Source organism: Bombina bombina, chromosome 1 (genome assembly GCF_027579735.1).
Source record: "Bombina bombina isolate aBomBom1 chromosome 1, aBomBom1.pri, whole genome shotgun sequence".
In the NCBI taxonomy this organism is placed as follows: Eukaryota; Metazoa; Chordata; class Amphibia; order Anura; family Bombinatoridae; genus Bombina; species Bombina bombina.
This window is the reverse complement of record NC_069499.1, coordinates 1568552811-1568570408: the sequence shown is the minus strand read 5'-3', so window position 1 is coordinate 1568570408 and position 17598 is coordinate 1568552811. Positions and strand designations below refer to the sequence as shown.

Below are 17598 nucleotides of genomic sequence, written 5' to 3'. Positions count from 1 at the left end.
CGTCAGTGGCTCAGTGCATGGAAGTAATCGGCTTAATGGTAGCAGCAATGGACATAGTGCCATTTGCGCGCCTGCATCCCAGACCGCTGCAATTATGCATGCTAAGTCAGTGGAATGGGGATTACTCAGATTTGTCCCCTCTACTAAATCTGGATCAAGAGACCAGAGATTCTCTTCTCTGGTGGCTTTCTCGGGTCCATCTGTCCAAGGGTATGACCTTTCGCAGGCCAGATTGGACGATTGTAACAACAGATGCCAGCCTTCTAGGTTGGGGCGCAGTCTGGAACTCCCTGAAGGCTCAGGGATCGTGGACTCAGGAGGAGAAACTCCTCCCAATAAATATTCTGGAGTTAAGAGCAATATTCAAGGCTCTTCTAGCTTGGCCTCAGTTAGCAACACTGAGGTTCATCAGATTTCAGTCGGACAACATCACGACTGTGGCTTACATCAACCATCAAGGGGGAACCAGGAGTTCCCTAGCGATGTTAGAAGTCTCAAAGATAATTTGCTGGGCAGAGTCTCACTCTTGCCACCTGTCAGCGATCCACATCCCAGGCGTAGAGAACTGGGAGGCGGATTTTCTAAGTCGTCAGACTTTTCATCCGGGGGAGTGGGAACTCCATCCGGAGGTGTTTGCTCAACTGGTCCATCGTTGGGGCAAACCAGAACTGGATCTCATGGCGTCTCGCCAGAACGCCAAGCTTCCTTGTTACGGATCCAGGTCCAGGGACCGGGGAGCAACGCTGATAGATGCTCTAGCAGCTCCTTGGTTCTTCAACCTGGCCTATGTGTTTCCACCGTTTCCTCTGCTCCCTCGACTGATTGCCAGAATCAAACAGGAGAGAGCATTGGTGATTCTGATAGCGCCTGCGTGGCCACGCAGGACCTGGTATGCAGACCTAGTGGACATGTCATCTCTTCCACCATGGACTCTGCCTCTGAGGCAGGACCTTCTAATACAAGGTCCTTTCAATCATCCAAATCTAATTTCTCTGAGACTGACTGCATGGAGATTGAACGCTTGATTCTATCAAGGCGTGGCTTCTCCGAGTCAGTCATTGATACCTTAATACAGGCTCGGAAGCCTGTCACCAGGAAAATCGACCATAAGATATGGCGTAAATATCTTTATTGGTGTGAATCCAAGAGTTACTCATGGAGTAAGGTTAGGATTCCTAGGATATTGTCCTTTCTCCAAGAGGGTTTGGACAAAGGCTTATCAGCTAGTTCTTTAAAAGGACAGATCTCTGCTCTATCTATTCTTTTACACAAGCGTCTGGCAGAAGTTCCAGACGTCCAGGCATTTTGTCAGGCTTTGGTTAGGATTAAGCCTGTGTTTAAAACTGTTGCTCCCCCGTGGAGCTTAAACTTGGTTCTTAAAGTTCTTCAGGGAGTTCCGTTTGAACCCCTTCATTCCATTGATATTAAACTTTTATCTTGGAAAGTTCTGTTTTTGATGGCTATTTCCTCGGCTCGAAGAGTCTCTGAGTTATCTGCCTTACATTGTGATTCTCCTTATCTGATTTTTCATTCAGACAAGGTAGTTCTGCGTACCAAACCTGGGTTTTTACCTAAGGTGGTTTCTAACAGGAATATCAATCAAGAGATTGTTGTTCCATCATTGTGTCCTAATCCTTCTTCAAAGAAGGAACGTCTTTTGCATAATCTGGACGTAGTCCGTGCCTTGAAGTTTTACTTACAGGCTACTAAAGATTTTCGTCAAACATCTGCCCTGTTTGTCGTTTACTCTGGACAGAGGAGAGGTCAAAAAGCTTCGGCAACCTCTCTCTCCTTTTGGCTTCGGAGCATAATACGCTTAGCCTATGAGACTGCTGGACAGCAGTCCCCTGAAAGGATTACAGCTCATTCTACTAGAGCTGTGGCTTCCACCTGGGCCTTTAAAAATGAGGCCTCTGTTGAACAGATTTGCAAGGCTGCGACTTGGTCTTCGCTTCACACCTTTTCAAAATTTTACATTTGACACTTTTGCTTCTTCGGAGGCTGTTTTTGGGAGAAAGGTTCTACAGGCAGTGGTTCCTTCCGTTTAAGTTCCTGCCTTGTCCCTCCCATCATCCGTGTACTTTAGCTTTGGTATTGGTATCCCACAAGTAATGGATGATCCGTGGACTGGATACACTTACAAGAGAAAACATAATTTATGCTTACCTGATAAATTTATTTCTCTTGTAGTGTATCCAGTCCACGGCCCACCCTGTCCTTTTAAGGCAGGTCTAAATTTTAATTAAACTACAGTCACCACTGCACCCTATGGTTTCTCCTTTCTCGTCTTGTTTCGGTCGAATGACTGGATATGGCAGTGAGGGGAGGAGCTATATAGCAGCTCTGCTGTGGGTGATCCTCTTGCAACTTCCTTTTGGGAAGGAGAATATCCCACAAGTAATGGATTATCCGTGGACTGGATACACTACAAGAGAAATACATTTATCAGGTAAGCATAAATTATGTTTTTTGGGTTTGTTTGTTTTTTTTGTAGCGGGTTGGGTAGGTTATCTCACGGCTGCAGTAAAGCTGCTTTCAAGCACACTTAGACTTCTTATATACAGCTACTTTGTGGGCTGGACCGCTCGCGCCAAATAACGGTTTGTAATAGATCTTGAAATATATAGTAACTTAAAATAAAACTGTATAAACATACATTTGATTGTAAGGGGGGGTGTGTGTTTATATATGTATATATGTGTGTGTGTATGTATGTATATGTGTTAGTGTGTGTTTATATATGTATATATGTGTGTGTATGTATAGTGTGTTTATATATGTATATATATGTGTGTGTGTGTGTATGTATGTATATGTGTTTGTGTGTGTTTATATATATATATATATATATATATATATACATATATATATATATATATATATATGTACAGTATATGTACTTGTGTGTATATATATATATGTGTGTGTGTGTGTATATATATATACTGTATATATATATATATATATGTGTGTGTGTGTATATATGTGTTTATGTATATGTGTTTGTGTGTGTGTGTATATATATATATATATATGTGTGTGTGTGTGTGTGTGTGTATATATGTATGTGTGCGTGTATATATGTATGTGTGCGTGTTTATATATATATATATATATATATATATATATATATATATATATATATATATATACAGGTGGCCCTCGTTTTACAACGGTTCAATTTACACCGTTTCAGAATAACAACCTTTTTTTCCAGTCATGTGACTGCTATTGAAAAGCATTGAGAAGCAGTGCATTTATTAAAATAGCCAGTAGGTGGAGCTGTCCGCTTGTGTTGCAGCAAAGCCAAGCAAGCTGAAATTAATCAGTTTAACCAGACCTGAGCTAGCGAGCAGATTTCAAAGGAACAAGATCTTCCTGTCTATAAATCAGTCCAGATTGGAATGCATAGAAAGAACTGTTTGCAGAAAAATGCAAGTGAAGCCTGTGTTGTGTGATTATTTTATTAGGTTTATAATGCTGTTTAGCAAATGTTTTTGTTCATTTAACCTAGTTTAATTATATATTCTGTCTTGTGTGATTATTTGATACTGTTTATAATGATGTTTAGCATTTAAAGTCCTCATTTCAAAGCTTTAAAAATAATGTATTAGGTGTTACTTATGACAATTTTGAGAGGAGCCTGGAACCTAACTCCTTCACTTCCCATTGACTTACATTATAAACTGGGTTTCAATTTACAACGGTTTCGATTTACAACCATTCCTTCTGGAACCTAACCCCGGTGTAAACTGAGGGCTACCTGTATATATATATGTCGTGTGTATATGTATGTGTGTGTATATGTATATATAATAATATCTACTTTTTAAAAACAAAGGCCTAGATTACAAGACTAACGATAATTTTTCGTTCATAAAGGTGGTGAGAGTCCACGATCCATTACTCCTGGGAATTATACTCCTGGCCACTAGGTAGTTGTCTCAGTTTGATTTTCTTGCGTTTGATTTATTTTAAGTACATTCGAGAAAAAAATAAAATATTGGGTTTGTGGATTTAATTTCTCACTGAAAAAATTATGTTTTTTTAAATCCCTCCCTATATGTTATTACTCGTAGACTCTATACCTTGGGTATTAGTTCCCAGGAGTAATGGATTGTGGGCTCTCACAACCTGTATGAAAGAAAACATAATTGTTGCTTATTTAAAAAATGTATTTCTTTCATGGTGATGAGAGTCCAGGAGACCTGACCCTTATGTTTTTTTAGGGTTAGTTTTTACTTCAGCACATCTTTTTTTCCTGCTCCTTTTATAGATCTTATTCCTTTTTCTTACCTCACTTGCTTGGCTATACGTTAGACTAGGGTATGTATGAGGTGGGAGGGTTTTATAGGGCTCTTGGGCTTTGGGAATCTTTGCTTCCTCCTAGTGGTAGAGAAGACCAAGAGTAATGGATTGTGGACTCTCACCACCATGGAAGAAATTAATTCATCAGGTGAGCATAAATTATATTTTAATTACTCATGAGGGCTAACTGCGCTCAAGGTTGAAAGTAAAAAGTTATCTCAAAAGCAAAATACTCAGGAGCACTAACTTGCGGACCTAGGATATCGTGAACACGCTAAATAATCTCCACATAGACTTTTATGGGGCACACTAAAGAAAGCCTTTTTGATCTATTAGACAGGAACAAAGAGGCGCCAATAGGGTGATAACGTAAACACAGAATCAATATCAGCAAACAACAGTGGTAATACTCACAAACGGAACGGCACTAAGTTGTGCCAGAAACAGCAGACCGGGACCTATTCGTCGCCCGGCAGACAAACACTCTGCAAGATTCTCCAGGAGGTCACGTGGGGCCCTTCCACCAATCAGGTAATTAATCACGTCCACACGTTAATCCAGACGGCAGATCAACCAATCAATGGTCAGCCTTGACACACACCTCTCTCCTCTGGGAACCACAGCAGTGATACCATACTCTGTGAGTACTTAACAGAGGCAAAGCAGCGAATAGCGCTGACATCTAAAATCCACCGGACACAGGAGATCAGGATATAGGTTGACAGAAAATGAACTCCAAAGGGGTATAATTAAAACAATTTATTAAAAGTTTTAAAAGAAACCAGCAACGCGTTTCTCGGCTGCACAGAGCCGTTTCATCAGGCTACCTGCTGTATAAATACCCCTCTAGACCAATCAAAATGCAGTTTTTTGGATCTCTAATTCACATGGTAAATGTCTATATGAATTAGTATTATTTGTTAACAGTTTATACAAAACAAATGCAATATCAGTGATAGTTTAACACAATTGGATCATATCTAAACACAGTCTATAATAAGCCCATTTTCAAGATGCACTAGCTATTAGAGGTGTGAGATTTTACAATCCTCCATGTCATAGATTTCATAAACAATGCAACAAATACCATTCTGATACATATTTGGTGGACCATACATAGCAATATTGTTATTAGCATATTTCCAACTTTGCAAGGAACATTTATCTTACCATAGGTAATGTTAAAAACCGACAATAAAATTAATAAACATGAAAAACTTTCAGACATAAAAAATAATAATAAATGATATTTACACTAATGATATCAATACTATTGTTGTAAGAGAACATGAAAATAACCACACCCCCTCTTTTATTCAGGCCGTGGGTACTCACAGGCTCTCACCAACATTTATAAACTACCATAACCAAAGAAAAAAATATATATAATAAATGCAATATTAAAACAGTTAAAGATTATTGTTAAATTGATTAGTGAAAAGCTGCCAAATCTATGTTCATATTGAGACCAACTGGATATAACGTCTGGAGTCTGTATATCCAGAAGGTCTCTCTCTGTCTTGGATGTCAGCACTATTCGCCGCTTTGCCTCTGTTAAGTACTCACGGAGTACAATATCACCGCAGTGGTTCCCAGAGGAGAGAGGTGTGTGCCAAGGCTGACCGTTGATTGGTTGATCTGCCGTCTGGATTAAGGTGTGGACGTGATTCCTTACCTGATTGGTGGAAGGGCCCCACATGACCTCCTGGAGAATCTTGCCGAGTGTTTGTCTGCCGGGCGACGAATAGGTCCCGGTCTGCTGTTTCTGGCACAACTTAGTGCCGTTCCGTTTGTGAGTATTTCCACCGTTGTTTGCTGATATTGATTCTGTGTTTACGTTATCACCCTATTGGCGCCTCTTTGTTCCTGTCTAGGAGTTTCTTGGTTGTTTTTGGATTGTCCGAGAGAGCAGCCTACGATTTTCGTCTACAGTGTGGGATCCGGATTGCTCGACACATAGCGCACCTCCAGAGGTTGAATCGTCATCCTCTTTTTGATCTATTACTTGTGCGCTAACCCGGTACTGCGCTAGAGCAATTGCGCTAAAGCCTAAAGTGTGTTTCAAATACTTTAAATTCCTATGTTCTTCCCTTAGACGAACATGTTCTTTTTATTTTTAAATAGATATATATATATATAGACACACACACACACACACATATATATATACACTGTATATAAATATATATATATATATATATACATTATTTTTTGTAAAATATATATATCTTTACCTATACTCTCAAGCTGTTTCAGTAGAGCAGTTATGCAAGGGAGTCCCTTAGTCTTCTTTAGTACTTCGCAAGCGGCATTTGGTAGCCAGATCTAGCAGTCTGCGCTTCCTGTATCTAGACAGACACCCAACTTCATCGGTAGCGCTGCTTTTACACCAGTATAGAGAAAATAAAATTTATACCAATACATCCTTTTCTTCACACTGTTAAGCAGAATCATAGGGATGTCCTCTCTTTCATACACATTCTTTGTTTCTGTTTTTCCTCTCTCGAAGGAATTCAATATTAAATTTTGAAAACTACTCTGACACCATTTATATCCTTTGTTTAATGTCACAAATTATTCCTATAGAAGGTAATTTAGTTTTATTTGATTGCTGTCTCCTGTGTACATAAACTGATTCATTTATTATTTATTTTGTCAAGATTTTCTGAAGTTTGAAATATTACCTTGATTTATTGCGCAGAAAATACTGATAGCTGCAATTAGCAGTAATTTCTTTTACATTGACCGTAATATTATGTTTCTATTATATTTAATTATATGCTACATTTCTTTTCTTTTTTTTCCATCCCACACACTTTTACTCCTAGAATTGCTGCATTATTCTGTTCCTGCGACAAACCTTTAATTTCCTATTTTATGTAGTCAACGAAAAGCACTTGAGGTCTGTAATTTATCCCGTCTCTCTGTCTGTCACAGGTCGCCTGTCCTTCTTCACCTCAGGATCAGAAAACCTCCACCGTGTTGAGAAAGTGAGCTGGGGCACCAGATATGCTATTACCATCTCATTCACCTGTGACCCCAAACACGCCATTGGGGACCCCACCATGACTTGATAATGATTCTGCTTAGACCACTGCCCATTCGACATCTGTTCCTGTTTCCAAAATATCTTAACGGGATGTAAAGTGCAAAAAGAAAAATGCTCTATTTTGTTAGAACATTTTATTTTTCCATGAAAGTACCCTACAAGAAAGCCCGTGAATCTTGTTTCTTATATTTGTTTGTGTTTTCTGTTGGATTATTAGAATTAGTAGAAATACTACAATAATTAAAGGGACATAAACGTCTAAAAAGAAAATGTGCTATTGTGTTGGAACATGTATATAACTGTGTGTTTAACACCTGCAAACAGATTAAAGTGATGGTAAATACAAGTGTTTGTGAAACGCTAGGATTTACCAGTGCAACAAATAAAGTTCCTTTATTTGTCGGAAGCGTTCAGCGCACAGAGCGCCTCAGGCTGCCCACAGCAGAACGCTATTTTTCAGTGAGGTGACGTTTCCACCTCTTAGCCAATAGTCATGCGGGCCAGCTGGCATTATGCTAGCTAGCTAGCACGCTATTGGCTAAGATCACCTCACTGCAAAATCGCGTTCTGTCGTGGGCAGCCTGAGGTGCTCGGCACTCTGAACGCTGCAGACAAATAAAGGACTGAAAGTCTCCTTTATTTGTTGCACTGGTAAATCCTGGTATTTCAAAAATGCTAGGATTTACCATCACTTTAAACACTTAGGTAACGTCAGCTCCAGAGCAGCAAAGTACTACTGGGGCTATCTAAACACATCTGTTGAACCAATTGAAAATTCTCCTTAAATTGCGTACTCATATCCATGAAGGTTTTTACTTTCATGTTGCTTTGAACATTTTTGGTGCCAGACAGAGCCGGAACTTACTGCTATTCCCTGTGTCTGAACCAAGAGATAAAAAGAGAATTGGCGAAGCCATCAGCCAAAACATGAAAGTCAAAATTGTACTTTCAGTGTTTAACTATAGCCGACAAAATTCCTTTTTTCTGTTATAACTGCACCTATTTCACTTATTATCCTTTCCTGGAACTCCGCTCCTTTCTATCAGAGCATACTGAGGTAGCTTCAGGAGTGTGCACGTGCCTTGAGCTCTAGGTTATATTTTGCAGCAAACACTGCTGCTTTATAGTGCTCCATACCCTATTTAATTGTATGCTCTATCTGAGTCATGAGTTTAAAGGACCAGTAAATACATTAGATTTGCATTAACAATAACTGCATAATAACAAGACAATGCAATAGCACACATGAGCAGTAGATTATTATTAGTTATATCTATTTACACTCCCACTGCACCATGTGACAGTCATCAGCCAATCACAAATGCATATATGTTTATTCAGTGAATTCTTGCACATGCTCAGTAGGAGCTGGTGTCATAAAAAGTGTAAATATAAAACTACTGTGCACATTTCGTTTATAGAAGTAAATTGGAAAGTTGTTTAAAATTGCTGCTCTATCTGAATCATGAAAGTTTCATTTTGACTTGAGAGTCCCTTTAAACAGCCACAGGCAACACAATAATATTGTCCTATAACACCCACCTTTTGGCATTGTGCCGCACAGTTGATGTTTGTACGTTGAGAATATATTACTGGATGTATTGGTACCGGAAGGAAAACTTGGACAGAAGCCACTTGAAGGAAATTATGAACAGACACCTGCGGCAGGAGATAATTCTGCAAGAATCGCTAGAAGAGATTTAATACGTTGTTATTATTGGTCTGATGTTATCGCACACAACATGAAATGGTCACAGAAAACAAAGATTATTATTTTGGTTATCAAGGTCAGTAATTAAACTTGCTAAATAAATACCATTCCAGATGAACAACGTGCGGGAATAACGTTTGTAACCGCTTATTCTGTATCACATGAGCCGTAACAAGCCTTAAAGGTCACAGTAGGTTTATTCATTGATTTGCAAACAACTTTTTAAAAGGGACAGTGTACTGTATTTTTTTTCTCACCGTTAATGTGTTCCCAATTCTCTATTATATCTGCTAGAATTGATTTAATTGCTTACTAACTGTTCCTTCATCTTTATTTTGTCATTTGAAATAGCTGTGTGTTTTTTCCTGTTGTATACCCCACCTATACTGAAAATGTCAGGAGCTTAAGTACTGTTATAGAAAAACTAGGTTTAGATGAAATCATGCTCCCAGTGGGGCTGTGACAGACACGTCCCTTTAAGTACTGTTATAGAAAAACTAGGTTTAGATGAAATCATGCTCCCAATGGGGCTGTGACAGAACACGTTCCTTTAAGTACTGTTATAGAAAAACTAGGTTTAGATGAAATCATGCTCCCAGTGGGGCTGTGACAGACACGTCCCTTTAAGTACTGTTATAGAAAAACTAGGTTTAGATGAAATCATGCTCCCAGTGGGGCTGTGACAGACACGTCCCTTTAAGTACTGTTATAGAAAAACTAGGCTTAGATGAAATCATGCTCCCAGTGGGGCTGTGACAGAACACGTCCCTTTAAGTACTGTTATAGAAAAACTAGGTTTAGATGAAATCATGCTCCCAGTGGGGCTGTGACAGACACGTCCCTTTAAGTACTGTTATAGAAAAACTAGGCTTAGATGAAATCATGCTCCCAGTGGGGCTGTGACAGAACACGTCCCTTTAAGTACTGTTATAGAAAAACTAGGTTTAGATGAAATCATGCTCCCAGTGGGGCTGTGACAGAACACGTCCCTTTAAGTACTGTTATAGAAAAACTAGGTTTAGATGAAATCATGCTCCCAGTGGGGTTGTGACAGAACATGTTCCTTTAAGTACTGTTATAGAAAAACTAGGTTTAGATGAAATCATGCTCCCAGTGGGGTTGTGACAGAACACGTCTCTTTAAGGGAAACGTTTGACCGATTGTTCTGGAGTTTTCATTAAACAAATACAAAATCAATTTAAAGGGGCAGTGTGTTGTAAAATTGGTTTCCTCTTAATGTATTCCCAATTACTCTTTATACCAGTTACAGAGTTTAAAATGTCTGGTAAATTACTGCTTTATGTATACTTTTGTATATGCAATAGCTGTTTCTTTTAATTAAAACCACAACCCAATGAAATGGGCTGAGCTTGAAGGGAGAGCAGACCTAATTATAACGTATAGCTAAGAAGACTTAGGAACAAAAATGTACCAGCAAGTGTTAACATCGGAACAAAACTCTTGATACCAGCATGAAGGGGTTAAACAGCTGCTATATCATATGTATTTCAGAACATGTATACAAAGAAATAGAGAGATGATGGATCTATGGCTAAGAATCTGCTCAGATAACAGAGGAGTTGGAGATGCTATTCCATACTTACGGGGTCTAGAGGCATAAGGCCGTGCAGCCAGATAATAAAAGAGAATAAAAAGGGATTTGTGAAGGATTTGCCCTCTCTCTGTTCTTCCATTCCTTTGAGAATGATGTAAATTATGTGCTGATTTAATATGGGAACCAAATGTCTTGTCCTATTTAGAAGAATCAATAATGAATTCACTACATTTATTGTGAAATGAATGTTGGGCTGTGATTGAAACTGCAAAGGGAATAAATTATTTTTCTATCAAGTGTATAATAAGGCTGAGCATTTTGATTTTGGTTCATTCAGACGGCAAGTTATTGATTGCACAACTCACGGTCACGATAATCTCCTTCACGGGCTGATAAAGGCAAACCCCTCTCTTCCGTTACGCCGTAATACGCTCTGCCAGCGAAAGAGTCTATGTATTTATTTTTATTTTTAATAGAACATGAAATTTTACAGAAAGTTTGGCAAACGCAATTAAATAAGCTTATAAAAGTGTGAGGTCTTATCAACTCATATTTTGAATGTTTCTTTTTCTGAAATCATTTTTCATGATTAGAAAGTCAGGAAGAATATTTAATACACTGGAAATGTAATAAAAACCTTTTGACATATTTAAATGGCTGTAATAGTTGAAAAATTACATTCATTCATTCATAATGATTATTCAAAAACAACTCAAAAATTGCCCTATACTTAAAGGGACAGTTTAGTCCAAAATAAACTTGATTCAGATAGGGCATGTAACAAACAACTTTCCTATTTACTTTTATAACCAATTTTGCTTTGTTCTCTTGGTATTCTTAGTTGAAAGCTAAACCTAGGAGGTTCATATGCTAATTTCTTAGACCTTGAAGGCCACCTCTTATCTGAATGCATTTTGAATTTTTTTCATTACTAGAGGGCATTAGTTCATGTGTGTCATATAGATAATATTGAGCTCATGCACGTGGAGTTACCTAGGAGTCAGCACTGATTGGCTAAAATGCAAGTTTGTCAAAAGAACTGAAATAAGGGGGCAGTTTGCAGAGGCTTAAATACAGTCACAGTAATCACAGAGGTAAAAAGTATATTAACCCTTTGAGTGCTAAGCACTTTCCCACCTGGGTGCTAAGATTTTTTAATGTTATTTTTATTATTTTATTTTTTGAACAATTTTTTTTAACTTTTTTTTTCACTTTTCTCAGATCCCCAAGACTTACACTGTTGGAAATGTTAGCTTTTCAATGATGGGTCTTGGGGGTCTGTAGCTGCTTAGATGCCTGAGATACAGGCTTCTAAGCAGCATGCCCCCTGCTCCTATACTTAACATTGCTAAGTATAAATAAAGTTGCACGGTTACGTCATCACGTCACCACACAAAACGGGAAGCCCCGGGGATGCCTGTCACTCTACAGGCACGATCGCCGGGGTAGGAGCAGGTGGGAGCCCTTAGATCTCCCTCAAGGTGGGAGAGTGCTAGCGACGGCTTTGAGCCGTCATTAGCACCAGAGTGGGAAACTCTGTGACGGCTCAGAGCCGTCATTAGCACTCAAAGAGTTAATATAACTGTGTTGGTTATGCAAATCTAGAGAATGGGTAATAAAGGGATTATCTATCTTTTAAAACAAATATTCTGGTGTAGACTGTCCCTTTAACGTGCCAGTCCTGATCACAATCCAAATTCACAATACTTAAAGGGACATGAAACCCAAAATGTTTCTTTCATGATTCAGAGAGCATGTGATTTTAAACAAATTTCCAATTTACTTCTATTCTCTAAATTGCTTAGTTCTCTAGGTATCCTTATTTGAAGAGAATACCTAGGTAGGGTCAAGAACAGCAATGCATTGCTGGGGCCTATCTGCTGATTGGTGGCTAAACATAATTGCCTCTTGTCATTAGTTCCTCAAATATATTCAGCTAGCTCCCAGTAGTATATTATTGCTGTTTAAGGGGGATTGTACCCATCAGAGAATATATAACTAAAAATAAAAAAACTTTTATTTTTATAATGGCAGACTTTATGCTAGTACTTAAGATGGGGGTGACAATTGTGGGGTGGGGGAGGGAAGAGAGCTGTTTGAAAGGGGTCAGGGTGTGGGATGTGTCAGGTTGGAGGCTGATCTGTACACTAAAGCTAAAATTAACCCTACCAACTACCTAATTAACACCTTCACTGCTGGGCATAATATAAGTGTGGTGCGCAGTGATAGCAGCATTTAGTGGCCTTCTAATTACCAAAAACCAACGCCAAAGCCGTATATGTTTGCTATTTCTGAACAAAGGGATCCCAGAGAAGCATTTACAACCATTTGTGCCATGATTGAACAAGCTGTTTGTAAATAATTTCAGTGAGAAACCTAAAATTGTGAAAAAGTTAGAAAATTTTTTTATCTGGGCGCATTTGGCGGTAAAATGATGTCATGAAATATACCAAAATGGACCTAGATCAATACTTTTGGTTGTCTTCTAAAAATTTTTTTATAGTTTTGATAGGTAAATATAAAAAAAGGCTCTATTTCTGTTTAAATGTAGTTATGGTAAAAATGCTCTGGTCTTTTGGGGAAGTTTTTGTCAGAAATGCCGGTCCTTAATGGGTTAAAATCACATGCTCTGCCTCAATAATGAAATTTAAAAAATGGGTTTATGTCCCTTTAATGAAACATTTTTGGGGGCATTTTCACATCACATTCCACAGATAAAACAACTGTATAAAACCTCCGGCAACACTTTTCCAATTATTACTGAGTACCCCACAGAGTTTTGAGAATGTGACATTGGTTTTTGCGCATTGGCAAGACACACTTACATAACCCACTCTCATATTAGATAACGTTAGGAAGCAACATCAGCAAACACTACCTGCTCAATCAATCAAGATTAAAGATTAAAATTTTAATCACCTTTACACTAATAAAAATGAGTAAAAATAATAAACCAACAAACACTCAAGCAAACTATAACCATAATGCCTCTTAGAGAGAGATACACACATATCTATGGCTTCTAAGCAGCATGCCCCCTGCTCCTATACTTAGCATTGCTAAGTATAAATAAAGTTGTGCGGTTACGTCATCACGTTATTGCGCATGACGTCACCACGCAAAACGGGAAGCCCCGGGGATGCCTGTCACTCTACAGGCACGATCGCCGGGGTAGGAGCAGGTGGGAGCCCCTAGATCTCCCTCAAGGTGGGAGAGTGCTAGCGACGTCATTAGCACCAGAGTGGGAAACTCTGTGACGGCTCAGAGCCGTCATTAGCACTCAAAGGGTTACTATAACTGTGTTGGTTATGCAAAACTAGAGAATGGGTAATAAAGGGATTATCTATCTTTTAAAACAAATATTCTGGTGTAGACTGTCCCTTTAACGTGCCAGTCCTGATCACAATCCAAATTCACAATACTTAAAGGGACACGAAACCCAAAATGTTTCTTTCATGATTCAGAGAGCATGTGATTTTAAACAAATTTCCAATTTACTTCTATTCTCTAAATTGCTTAGTTTTCTAGGTATCCTTATTTGAAGAGAATACCTAGGTAGGGTCAAGAACAGCAATGCATTACTGGGGCCTAGCTGCTGATTGATTGGTGGCTACACATAATTGCCTCTTGTCATTAGTTCCTCAAATATATTCAGCTAGCTCCCAGTAGTAAATTATTGCTCCTTCAACAAAGGATACCAAGAGAATGAACAAAAATTGATAATTGGGGGCGTGTCCAAACAGCGACTGTGGACGGTCGCATCTTCTAATGTAGGGTACCTATTACAGCGATTTAGCAAATAAAACGATCAGCACTACTGGTACAGTGGTTTGGTTGACAAAAATCGGGTTACTCTCGGTATTTCTGACGCTGGAACACAAGAGTGGACAACAAAGGCCTGGAGCGGCGGCTCAGGACAGGCAGCGCTACCCCCCTCGGTTTTCCAAGGGTAATTGTCAGGACTGGATATAATAGAACATAAATTTCTCAAATTTTTTCAGCACTATAGAACAAAAGGGATCTTCCCAATAAAGAAAACCTGAGGCTACCAAGAAATCTATTACTGCGCAACAAATATGGCTGCTGTGATGGAAGCTAACTATCTGACCCGCATTGATGACATTATGGAGAGATTGGAACACCGCTTTATGGATCTAATGCAAAGGGCTCCCTGGGACTTTCTAACGCAACCACATATGACATACTTCAACTTAAGGAGCAGAGCGGAAGATAAAGAGGTGACAGCTATGGAGGACGGAATCGCGGTAAAGGGTGCTCCCGCGGTTTCCTCCCTACAAAGCAAAATGGAAATCAAAGTTAGAACAGTGTCATCTTCACAGGTTTCACCTCGAAAGAAGTTGCCCCGGCATAATAACAGACCGCCAGCGACTGATAAGCAACAGAAGGGCCCTATCTTCATGGCGCCTCTCAGTGCTGATACAACATCTAAATACAGTCATGGCGATGGAACAAGCTGTGCAATAGCCTCTAATCAACTCAAGAAGCCCAGCACTTTAACCCAAGCTGTCTCGCGGCTAAATAGACATGAATTGGAAGCACTCCTTATACAGGAAAATAGAGGAAAATCCCGGATTAATATAACTATTGATAACACATCATCTTTAACGGATATAGCTCTACTATGGCAGCTGGACATACCTTTTTACTCCGACAGAAAAGACTCTACTAGTCTAAAATGCAATATTATTGGGACACGCTAAAGCCAGCCTGAAAATATACTGGTATCGATAAATACTGTTTATAATAGTTGGTCTAAAAATGTTTTAATCTTGTTTATCTATGTCTACACTAATGTGATTATATCAGTTGTTGCTTCCCTATATTTTACTTTAGATGACCACATGCACTTTCATTGAAGCACACTACAAGTGAGCCTTAGAACTAAATACGAATTTATGGAATGGTGGAGGTATTAACGTCCTTTTATATTCCTGTGTGTCTCCTGCGGGGTTTTAGTGGGGGGCCCCTAGGGTGACATAAAAATACATTTGAAAAAGGGATTAACAATGTGTGTGCTGCCTCAGATTAAAGTAAGAAAAAAGGATAGCAATACCAGCGCCCCTTTTGCGGTCTACGGCCGGGACCGCTGTTGGGAGCGTAAATATCAATTATTATTATTAACATGAGCTATATCTAAAAAGAAAGCTTTATGAGCCATATCATATATATCTGTTTTTTGTCTAGGGTGTGACACGCAACAATTAGCTGAAAGTGTATGTACATAGCCACTCAGGTTCAATAATGTAGATTATGTAAGCTGGAAAATAAGGTTTGTGTAGCTGTGTTCCTTTTTATTTTGTTATGTAGTTCTTTAGTTAGACCACAAAACATGGTTATTTACCTTTGTGAGTTGCATGTTAATATAGCATCAAGTCTTGACCGGTGCATCTACATAAATCCTCAACAGAAACGAGTAGTTTCATAATGTCTTTAAACATGGTGCTGTGCGTTTATATGTAAATTCTCCTTTCTGTTTTATGTCTGATAATACCCCTGGATTTTATTTAAGCATAAGATCAGGCCTACATCCTAGTTATAGGGGGCTAGTAAAAGAGCACTGTTACTACTGATGTATAGCTACAGTCAGATCTGTTATAAATATTTTGCCGGTTTGTATTTATCACTTAAGCTATACGCTACTATTTTTCTTATTATCTTTTAACTTTATATAGATCCCCAATACCATTCAATTCATTTTTGAACCTGCCTCAGACCCAAGAGAGGTCTCAATTGCAATTTCAGGGGACAAGATTGAGATCTGCGAAAAGGGCAAACAGGAAGCTATATGATAATCATAAGTAATGTAATAGATGATTCTAGTTTTCCCCCTGCTATTGCATGGATTTATGTTTGAGTTATTCTAACTTGTAACATTAATGATTTATACCATGTACAACTGTTTTATGATACGTAATCTCATTTGATCTTAATAAAGCTCTTTTAAAAATTAAAAAAAAAATAATAATAAAAAAAATGTATAATTAAAGTAAACTGGAAAGTTGTTTAACCACTTAATGACCAGCGCCATGCCCTGTACGATGCTGGTCGTTATGCCCTTAAGGACCAGTGACGTACCCTGTACATTGCTGCAGTCCTGGGCTTCCCTCTGCCGCGAGATCGCACTATTTCTGCATACCCCACGAGTGGAGCACTTCAGAAAGAGATTTGCAGAGTTAACGATGCAGAGAGGGCCACTCTGCGGCCCTCTCTGCATCGGACAGTGGTGGGGCCGATCGTTAGGTGGGTGAGAGGGAGGGTAAGGAGGGAGGCGGGTGAGCGGCACATCGCTGGAGGGGGTGGGAGGAGGGCAGGAGCGGGTGGGACCACTACTCCACACTACAGGGGATAAAAAATAAATAAATAAAAGCTGCGTCATTGAGGGAGGAGGGGCAATGAGGGGGATCCTGTGTGGGATCTGTTGAAGGAAAGGGATCTGGGAGGGGGTAGGGTATTGAGGGGGGGCAGCTACAATTCAGAAAAAAATGGGTATTTAAACATTTTAAAACTTTTTTATTTGCTTAATTTGCAGCAAACTGGGTACTGGCAGACAGTTGCCAGTACCTAAAATGGCGTCAAATAGGTAGAGGGAAGAAGGTTAGAGAGCTGTTTGGGGGGGGGGGGGGATTGTACCCATCAGAGAATATATAACTAAAAATAAAAAAACTTTTATTTTTATAATGGCAGACTTTCTGCTAGTACTTAAGATGGGGGTGACAATTGTGGGGTGGGGAGGGAAGAGAGCTGTTTGAGAGAGTAGAGGGGGTGGTATGTGTCAGGTTGGAGGCTGATCTGTACACTAAAGCTAAAATTAACCCTACCAACTACCTAATTAACACCTTCACTGCTGGGCATAATATAAGTGTGGTGCGCAGTGACAGCAGCATTTAGTGGCCTTCTAATTACCAAAAACCAACGCCAAAGCCGTATATGTCTGCTATTTCTGAACAAAGAGAT

The 17598-nt window shown here is 39.2% G+C and overlaps 1 protein-coding gene across 1 annotated transcript in view; it reads left to right on the top strand.

Annotated features, from left to right (window-relative positions):
- The window catches only part of OGFOD3 (2-oxoglutarate and iron dependent oxygenase domain containing 3), a gene marked incomplete in the record, with an annotated part of 739577 nt that extends 731950 nt beyond the window's left edge, over positions 1-7627 (top strand). The window contains 1 exon segment of the mRNA XM_053709794.1: positions 7246-7627. Coding sequence (XP_053565769.1) covers positions 7246-7382 — 137 coding nt within the window.
- Between the last annotated feature and the right edge of the window lie 9971 nt (positions 7628-17598).